This window comes from Prorops nasuta, unplaced genomic scaffold (genome assembly GCF_024137725.1).
Source record: "Prorops nasuta isolate Cenicafe-Biocafe unplaced genomic scaffold, Cenicafe_Pnas_1.2 PNAS00013, whole genome shotgun sequence".
NCBI classification, from domain to species: Eukaryota; Metazoa; Arthropoda; class Insecta; order Hymenoptera; family Bethylidae; genus Prorops; species Prorops nasuta.
In genome coordinates, this window is record NW_027116810.1 from 5323956 (window position 1) to 5334955 (window position 11000).

General features: G+C 40.9%; 1 protein-coding gene across 1 annotated transcript; it reads left to right on the forward strand.

The window, feature by feature from the left end:
• The first annotated feature begins 2464 nt into the window (after nucleotides 1-2464).
• On the forward strand, nucleotides 2465-3442 carry LOC136778135 (uncharacterized). Its single transcript, XM_066734745.1, has one exon. The coding sequence runs from the start codon at nucleotides 2465-2467 to the stop codon at nucleotides 3440-3442; it is 978 nt and encodes a 325-aa protein (XP_066590842.1).
• Nucleotides 3443-11000: the final 7558 nt, after the last annotated feature.

The window sequence follows — 11000 nt, forward strand, 5'->3', positions numbered from 1 at the left end:
ATTGCAGGTATTCTAAAGATAGACAAAGAAATTATAAAACTTACTTAAAGCAATTTTTGAATTCACATCAAATCTACGGTATCCATTGACATCATGCTGTTTGGAAGTGGGTACCTCATTCAATAATAAGCATTTTTCACAGCATATAATAAAAGTTTCGGCTACACCATGACCTTTTGAACTTTCAATTTTGTCTAAGAATAAGCGTTCTTTACACGACTTGCACCATAAACTTTTAGCAATAGTTTCTATTTCCACAATTCGTCGTCCTTGAACAGGAAATAATTCCTCTGTCGATTTTGGTTTTGAATGTCTCCTCTTTTGTGCGGCTACTATCTTCTGCTTTTTTAAAATTTGCTTCTTCGTGGCAAATCTTCCTTTTAATCTTTGGAGCACTGAATTTTGTTTATCGCTCATCATAAATAGTTATTTATAATTACGGTTAATAGACAGTATTTGACTTGAGTGCGACGTTGCCAAATTGTGACACTACTACGCTACTCAAAATTTGTAATATTAAAATGTAATTTTGGTCATTCATAATCCTAAAGGGAAAATCATAATAAAACTATGTATTTAAAATTAATTACACAATTTTAAAATTAATTACACAATTTTAAAATTATAAATGTACTATTTTCACATTCATATCAAAAGTATGCTTACTTGACTAGAGAATTACTAACATACATCTTTAAATAGAGGATCCATTTTTAACTCACTCTAATACAACTCTTTATCTTATTTCCCTAACAACACATTATATTTTAGAAATCTATCCGAAGACTAGCAATCTTTCATGTTTCGTTGTTATATTTTTTGAAAGCTATCAGAAAGTTTGTAAGTGCTCATGTTTTATACGTTTCATAGCTTCGGTAAGTTGCCGCTAGAGGTGCCACATTTGCTTGGACAATACGAATAGTGACCTACAGTTATTTAGTTATCGCGGTTTAATTAAATGTAGTCAGTTAGTAAAGTGCAGCTGAGCGTTTTAACGAAGATCTCGTAATAATAATAAATTTACGGTATGTATCAATTTCATTTTATACTTAAAAACTATAAATTAATTAAATTTATAATCAAATGCAAGCAGGCTGATAAATGTTGACTGATGGATGGACGTAATTCATAAATAACATATCTGCTGGCAGTCAATTACACTAATAAGCTAACAAACATGTATTATTCTTCACAAAAATATAAGTATTATTCAAGTCGGCATATAAGAGGAATTGCAAAACGTGAAACCGATTTAGTGTTTGAATATTGTAATTTACCAGAAAATCAACCTAATCAGGATGCAATTGCCATTGATCGCGTAGAAATACAAGGTATAGTTTTAGGAAATAATATCTTTAATGATAACAGCAGAGTTATTGGTTTGAATGACAGCTCATCAGTAGAACCATTAAGCAACAGCGAGAGTACTGACTCTTAAATATCTTAAATCATACATTGTTAGATATTAATAATTCTGAAACTAATGAAAGAAGTTTTGAATTTGAAAACAAAGCATCATCTACAATGAACAACGAAGAAAGTAATAGACTCTGATGTATAAGCTATGAGTTTGTTAAAACTTCTTTGGATGAAACTAACATTAATTTAATTAATGACAATTTTTCTAATGAAATATCACGTTGGGCTTTAAAAAATATTGTGTCTCATGTGACACTTTCTTCGCTTTTAAACGTATTAAACAATTTTACTAGTCATAGGTTTCCAAAAGATGCCAGATCTTTGTTTTGAACACCTAGAAACACAAATGTTAAAAAAATGTGTAATGGCAAATATTTTCATTTCAATTTAAAATCAATATTTATAAAAATGCTAAGAAAGATATATGAAAATAATATTTCTATTGCAAAATTTGATTTATTAGTGTTAGAGTTAATGACATTTTTAAATGACAGATGGCGCTGAAGTACGTGAGTTTGTGGCGTCTGCGTACTCAATCGTGTTGGCAGCACTGCGCGTCGCCAGCATTTAAAATGCACTGAGTTGGCTACTCCAATTTTTCCCTATGAACGTTAACTTAATCCTTTTCAAAAATTGAATCGCTCTCTTGCTCGGGAACCTTCCAGGAGGTTGCTTCTAAGTGCCTCTGCAGGTGTAGTGAATAAAAAAATACATTATACTTACTGAAAAACTTTGTGCAATTGATCCTGTAAGCAAATTCAATAAATCAATTTAAACTAAAATAAACAAGTCTAGTACAAGTTGATCTCCACGAGGATATATGAACATACTCAAAAGAAAAGACGAAACGACTACAGAAAATACATGGTGACCCCGACGTAATCCTGTGGAGACATTTTCTTTCTTTTCGCGAGTGCTACACATAAGCTAAAAGCAGCTTTTAGCACCGATTTCGCATACATTTTTGTCTTTCATCACATCCTGGCCGTAAAAGGATCAAGAACAGTTCAAAAAACCACGTGCTACCAAGTATTGAAATTCGGTAATGGGAGGAGTGGAACGTACACCTCCTCAAACAAGGAATTCACAGTCTCAGGAAGGACAATCGTTGTTGGACCTTGATAACCCAACGGAAGATCTAAACATGAATGCAGGTGAGAACCGTGAAGCCGGTGAAAGTGCCTCACAAATCTCACAAGCGGCGACAACCGATTCTTCCAAAAGCTATCATATTCAGGCTCTTTGGAAGGAAAAACTGACAGCATTCATATCGGAAGCACCTGACGTTTGGTTTTACATAGTTGAGGCTGAATTTGCAGCTGGAAAAATCACGAGCGATGATACCAAATATCTAGCCGTTATTCGAGCACTCGATGCGAAGACCTTGGCGATGCTCACGGACGTCCTTAGGCAACCTCCGGAAAAAAACAAATACACAAATTTGAAATCCGCTATCCTCAACCGACTCCTCGAATCAAGAACAAAACAAGTAGACAAACTACTAAGAAACTTGGCTTTGGGTGATAAGAAACCTTCTACACTTTTAAGGGAAATGCAAGATTTGGCAAAAGGAGAGATCGGTCAAGACATTCTACGTCAGTTGTGGCTGGAACGATTACCTGCTCACATACGACCACATTTGCTAGTCACCAATAATTTGAATTTAGAAGTGGCAGCTGAGATGGCAGATCGGTTACTTGAAGTCTTCAACGCGTCTTATGTAATGGCGACGTCCACTTCAGGTGGTCAACCTAGAAATCAAAATGATAAATTGGAACAAAAACTCAATGATATGCAGGCATTGATAGTAACTTGCATGCAAGAAATTAAGGAATTGAAGATGCAAAATAAAACGGAAGAAGTGTCTGGGGGAAGCCACCATTCTAGAAATAGAAGTCGTTCCAAAACTCCGTCACGACAAAAATGCATTTGCTATTATCATGAGAGATTTGGCAAAGAGGCAAGAAAGTGCACCAGCGAATACATGTTGAACGAAGTCTTCAAGCAGCAACAGGGAAACTAATCAAGCTGCCATCCTTACAAACGGTTGATGGTAGCTCCCAAAATGAACTCGAAGAGAAACGCCTCCACCTGCGGGACAAGAAAACCAATTTCAAATATCTCGTGGACTCAGCCTCAGATGTTTCAATTTTCGCTGCAAATCTAATCAAGAAAAGAATGCTACAAGGGGATATTACCTTATTCGCTGCAAATGCAACTCCAATTAATACATTTGGGACACAGGATTTGAGTTTAGATATAGGACTCAGAAGGCCTTTCCAATGGCTATTCATAATTGCCGACATACCTATGTCAATTATAGGAGCAGATTTTCTAAGTCATCACAACTTGCTGATAGACTTAACAAATGGAAGGCTGATTGATTCAACAACAGGACTCACAACCCGAGGTGAAATATTAAAGTCTCTGCATCATAGTGTTTCAACTTTGGACTCAGCTAACCCATTCTTCGACATACTTTCGAGACATATAGCTGTCACTAAGCCACAGACCAAATTTCATCCTTCGCACACAGATCCAGTAGAATTTGCTCATCGTATCCTCACCAATGGACCACCTGTAGCACAGAAATTTAGAAAATTATTTGGGGAGAAAGCAAGCGCAGGGAGAGCAGAAATACAAAGCCTTTTAGATAATGGAGCATTGAGACCTTCAAGCACCCCATGGTCCAGCCCAATTCACCTAGTCAAAAAGAAAAATGACAGTTTTAGAATGTGTGGTGACTACAGAAAACTTAACGCAGTTACAGTTCCAGATATGTATCCACCACCACTCATTCACGACGTTTTCTCTTTGTTACATGAGAAAACGATTTTTTCTATAATCGACCTTAAAAAGGCTTATCACCAAATTCCCATGCATTCAGAAGATATAGAGAAGACTGCGATAGCAACTCCATGGGGACTCTTTGAATATGTGGTGATGCCTTTCGGTCTGAAGAACGCGACGCAGACATTTCAACGTTTCATCAACCATGTGTTCAGGGACTTGGAATTCGTTTTTGTGTACGTGGACGACATATTAGTGATGTCCGATAATCTTCAGCAACACAGAGAACATTTGGATCAAGTGTTAAATAGACTGAAAAGAAACAATTTATCAATTAATTTGACAAAGTGCAATTTTGGGAAAAGTGAAGTGAACTTTTTAGGATACAAACTGAGTGAAAAAGGTTATGCACCATTGGATGACAGAATTGAGCGTATAGTTTCTTTCCCGAAACCTTCAACAGTCATAGAACTTAGAAGATTCTTAGGGATGATAAATTATTACCGCAAATCCATTCCACACTCAGCAGAGCTTCAAGTACATCTCAGCAAATACCTCACCACGTCAAAGAAGAAGGACAAGACTCCTATACCGTGGGACTATAATGCAGAACAGGCATTCAAAGCTTGTAAAGCTAGCCTTTCCTCTATCACGTTGATGAGATATCCTTTGTTTCCAGCACCCATGTCTTAAGACTGATGCTTCCAGCATGGCAATTGGAGCAGCACTTGAGCAGCAGGAAGAAGGAATTTGGCATCCAATTGGTTTCTTCTCACGCAAACTCAGCAACACAGAACAGAGGTATGCGACCTACGACAGGGAACTCTTGGCCATCTTTGCAGCTATCAAGCATTTTGAGTACCTGTTGGAGGGAAGGCATTTTGTTATCAAAACGGATCATAAGCCACTTACCCATGTTTTTAATCGGAAAATACACAAGCTCTCTGATAGACAGGCTCGACAGCTGGAATATATATCACAATTCACTACTGAGATCACTTACCTGGAAGGAACTGAAAATGTAGCAGCTGACACCATGTCACGCATTAATACAATCCAAATGCCGACTATACTCAGTTCAAAGGTCATTCAAGAGGAGCAAAAGAAGGACAACCAGCTTCAAGAGATCCTAAAAAACAGCAAGATTTCACTTAACCTACATAAACTTACCGTTGAACCAGACGTCGAGATCTGGTGCCAAGTAGCAGATGGCAGAGTTAAGCCATATCTCCCAGTGTCTTTACGCAGGATTGCCTTCAAGGTTATCCATGAACCAATACACTCCAGTATACGCAGCACTTCTCGCAGCTTGAGGGAAAGATATACCTGGCCTGAAATTAGGAAAGATGTAACCAGTTGGTCACGTGAGTGTATTCCATGTCAAAAGTCTAAGGTACACAGACATAATCGTGCACTGCCCAATCACATTGGAGTTCCAAACAATCGTTTCAGCCATATACACATGGATATTATAGTGCTCCCAAATATTAACGGTTATCAATACTGTTTAACAAATATTGTTGGATTCTCACGTTGGCCAGAGGCTATACCACTGATGGACATGTCAGCTGAGACTATTACACAAGCATTTTTCACTCACTGGGTTTCAAGATATGGCACACCACTCACGATTACCAGCGATCAAGGAGCACAATTTGAATCGACACTGTTCCATTCACTAGTACGAGCAATTGGTGCCAAGAAGATTAGAACCACCGCCTACCATCCTCAATCAAACGGCTTGGTAGAGCGGTGGCACCGAACCCTCAAGACATCCTTGATGTGTTCTCCCAGACCATGGATGGAAGTACTTCCAGTAGTACTGCTTGGACTTCGCACTGCATACAAGGAAGATCTATTAGCCACTCCAGCAGAATTGCTATATGGCACGACGTTGAGAATTCCTGGCGATTTCTTCATCAATATGGAGCAACAGGCTGATCCACAAATCTTCATAGATAAGCACCGAGAATTGATGCAAGCCCTTCGTCCTACTCCTACGGCACACCACAACAAGGCGAAAATGTTTATCCTCAAGGATCTTCACACCTGCACGCACATTTTCCTCAGAGCCGACCACAGCAAACGACCTCTTGAGCATCCATACAGTGGCCCCTACAAAGTGTTGGAAAGAATTTCAGACAGAGTGTTTCAGATTTTAGTCAACGGAGAAAAGAAAAATGTGACAATTGACAGACTCAAACCTGCTTTTGTGGCTAAAACGGATGAGAATTTCGGCGAGGACACGGAGGACGCTCAACCACAATCATCCCACAACTGGCACAGCAACATTGACACACCAAAATGAACCTATAAAAATGTTGCATTTCAAACTCTATGAAACTCCCATTTTAGGTTAGTTTTCTCTTGAGGGGGGAGTAGCTGTGGCGTCTGCGTACTCAATCGTGTTGGCAGCACTGCGCGTTGCCAGCATTTAAAATGCACTAAGTTGGCTACTGTAACGTCCCGGGGAGAATTTATTAGTAGCCCGGTGGGTACTGAAATAAACCGTTTCAGGCACTATGCGTTAGCCTAGTTAACCCTGGGCCGGTGGCGATTCAGACAAAAATGCGAAAAAGATGGTTTTCTACTTACTGTACGGAGAGTCGATGATATAGAGATGCAGTGGGCAGCTTCCTCGAGGAGTCCTTGAATTGGGTGCAAGATCGAGAGAGAGAGAGAGATGAAGAGAGATGAAGAGAGATGGATAAAATCACTGCGTCTAGTCTCGAGTAAGAATTTATGTGTATTTATAAAACGAGTACAAAGATTAGAAAGATTACAGATGTAGCAAAATGTAGCAAAAGGTAGTAGCGCAAAAAAAAAAACAGAGTGAACGAGTCTAGATGCCCCCGAGGTTTTTATACACCCCGGGAGGGCAGGACACAAGCGTCCAAGGAGCCTGGTGGGAGAGCATGGGGAAGATAAAGTCAGGAGTATTCATTGTTAGTCTTCCCCCACTATGGCTGCCTCAAGACGCTTGCACCTCACCTACACAGTAGCCTTATGTTAAGAACGGCGGGGCCCGATGTCCTGCACCTTGGCTTCGCGCGGTTCATAGCGAGCCAGATTCCCGGCGCGGGGGATACAAATCCTCCTCTGAGGCATCCCAGCGTACGGGGCTCGAGGGCCCCCCTAAGATGCATACGGTGCATGCTGTATCTAAACCCGAAATCCGTGTGCGTCATCGCCGGCATTCCCGAAGGATCCAATAATTGGGGTTGTTTATCACGCACTCGACGCATGGCCCACCGCTGGTGAAGGTGGCGAGACACCGGGTGCATCTCTCAAGAACTTTGTAAATTAGTTCCTCGCACGAGAAACATCGGGCGTCTATGCGCCCGGTCTCCCGGGTTCCTCCAAGACCTCTGTCATGGAGTAGTGTCGTTTGTGTGTCCCCGACATCCGGATATAACAGTCCATGCATAACATTCCGGGATGCGTCGTGTTAGTTCGGTGGGCGATACGCATCCCCCTGTTATGTACATAGAATAAACATACATAACTCATTGCTATTATAAGCACTATATAATTAGTATTATTAATATTATTATCATTTAAAGATATAATTAATAACTCTAAATCTATCATGATTATATTAAAATACCAATAGCCTCATTGTAAAGGAGAGATACTCCTAAAAGCGACAAATTCCTAAATGTAATACGAAGCGCCAGACGCAGCTCGTTCACACAGTCGCCAAGGCTAAGTCCCGACACGTGGCAAAATGCACTTCGACGGCAGTCGAATGTTCTAGAACAATGACGCATTTGACCATTGGGACCCGCAAATGTTACCATATAAGGTAATGTTTGACGCTGCACTTTGAGGGTAGGAGCCCCAAACGTGCAGCCCCAAAGATCAGTTCGAGTCAAAAGCTAGAAGGAACAAGTCGAGTCTCCTAGGACCTTCAGTCCTCTTATTTCTTAACCTTAACCAGGCAATCCTTTGTCTCTTAAAAACTATAATTATCTAGCTCATAGCTCTGGTTATCAATTTGTATAAAAGGAAACATTGTAAATCAAACGTCAATAAACTTTATTGTACAAAAAGAATTTCGAGTTTGTCGTGAATCAGCGATTGAACCACAACAAACTGGTGGCAGCGGTGGGATCCGTTGACTGGTGAAGACCAAACCTACATAAATCTTCATCCCAAGGAAAATCAAGAAAATTCTATTTCTTCGATCGACCAACCTCTACAAGGACGAACCGACGTGGATGATCATCGATACTCAACGAGACATCCGCCAACTTCGCCTTTCTCAGCAACGGAGCGACAAACCCACAACTTCGAGGTTCACCCCGCATACTACCTCACGACTATAAGAAATCAACGACTGGAAACCAGCAGAACTTGCAGCCAGCCAACCAGTGAAAATGAGCTTTTGGTGAGTACGGTACCAATCATATCAGTAGCAATTTTATTTGTGAACATTGTAACCGCGAGCCCATAGCGTTCGTAGTACTAAATTTTTTCCATGTACCGTAATCCCGATAATTTAGACCGAACTCAATCTGAACCCAGTCTAACTCCCGCGACACATAGCGTACTTCGACCAAATCGTGTTTCAATCTCCCGAGAGATAGACAGTTGCATCTCTCAATTAGGGAATAGAACTTTGCGTACTCTTAGGGAAACCGACGAAGGAACCCCATTTCGAAACGTAAATACGCGAAGACGGAATAGACTAACTATGGCTCACCGTGGCAACGCGAATAACGACGCCCCAGATTTAGACCATAGTTACACCGCGGAACGTCCCCCTATCAGAATAGAAGACGCACCAACAAACACGATTCCACTTGACGAAAGCGTACCTCCTAGCGCCATAGATGCTGAAATTAGAAGATTACACCACAGCATAAGGCCCCGCGATATTAGCATAATGGAAGAAGAAAACGCGAGACTGAGAGACGAACTCTCCAGGTTACGACAAAATTTTAATAGGTTCCCCTCGAGGACCTCCACGGCAAGACCGACACAAAGAACATCGTATGTGACTCCATGCGAAAAACCTCGATACGCGCCAGATCTAGACGATGAGGAAGAAGAAGAACCTCACCACGGATATGCTTCCCTACACGTAACTCTTGGAAGAATTCCAAAGTATAAAGGAGACCCAGACGAGCTAGAACCGTTTGTGAATTCCATAATTATGGCAAACCAAAATCTACACCCGTTAGATAGAGACGAATTTCTACGGCAGGTTAGATTCACTATACTAAGAGGCAAAGCTTATACCGAAACTAAGCACAAAGTAATCGAAAATATCGAGCAACTAATACGAGAATTAGAAGAAGCATTCAAACCCCGACGGTCTACCGCGACCCTTCAAAATAGTTTAAATCGATGCCGACAAGGAAAAGATGAATCGGTACGATCCTATGCTTCTCGACTAGAAGACATATTATCAGGTTTGAAAGAAAGATGCATCACGCCAGCAAATGACCCGGCTAAAAACGAAGCCATAGAGGAATTGTTAACGCAACAAGCGAAACATCAATTCATAAAAGGATTGAATTTTAAACTCCAAGTTATGGTAGCATCTTGCGAGCGTGCAACTCTAAGAGAATCAATTGCTATCGCAATCGATCGTGAATCCTTGACTCGCTCCGACGAAGAGTACAGAACTCAACAGGGCTCGACCCATGGCAGACGCGATAACCAAGAAAAACAACGACCCTCCGGACAACGGAATAATTCGCACCTCCATTGCAAACGCTGCGATAGGAAAGGACATGTAGCCGAAAAGTGCTACGCGCGACTTAGCAACGCAAAACGGACTCAGAGTCACTCATCTTCCGTTAACAAAGTATCCACCTCTTGCAATTATTGCAAAAAACCAGGACACACCGTCCAAGAGTGCCGCACATTAAAAGCAAAGCGAGAAAGAGAAGCTCAACAGAATGCAAATAATTCAGAGCAACCAATTAACGAAAACCTGAATCGACCAACACCTGTAGGAAATTTAACCGCTAATATGGTATTATGTACTCCCATAAAAAATCTGATCGAAGTACAAGCCGCTGAATTCATACGACCAGCAACCTTACTCTTCGATACTGGAGCCGATGTCTCCATAATTAAAATAAAAGTCCTGCGCAAGGAAACGATAGCTGACAAAACCCCGATTACGCTAACAGGAATAAGTGGAACACCTGTAAAGACGCTTGGATCAGTTTACCTACACGTAAAAGTCGGAAAATACACTATAGCCCATAAATTTCAAATAGTACCAGACACCTTTTCGCTAATAGCCGACGGACTAATCGGTATGGATTTCTGGAAAAGAAACAGTTTCCATTATGAAAAGGACGTGTCCTTCACAATGCTGGGACACACCTGGCCAATGAAACAAGTAGTATCACGCACGGTATCACTAAAACCGAGATCCCAAACATTAGTAGCCGCGTTAACAGATAGTAAACAAGACGGCATTGTAAACGGACACCAAATACTACCTGGAGTGTATATAGGTAACTGTGCCACTAGGCCAACCAACTCTACCTGCTGCGTCAGCATTTTGAACATCACGGAGAAAGAACTAGAGATACCCTTGCCTACAGTTGTGTTAGAAGATATTCCGAGTCCACCGACTCAGGGCGACGACCCCTCTGTACCCATAACCGTATACGCTGTCAATAACTGCGCCAGCGATCGACTCGCCCGGTTAAAGTCTCAATTAGAACTAAATCATTTAAATCAGGAAGAATTGCGCACTCTAACAGAACTCTGTGAGGAATACAATGATATATTTCACTTAGAAGGTGACAAACTCCTCACCACTG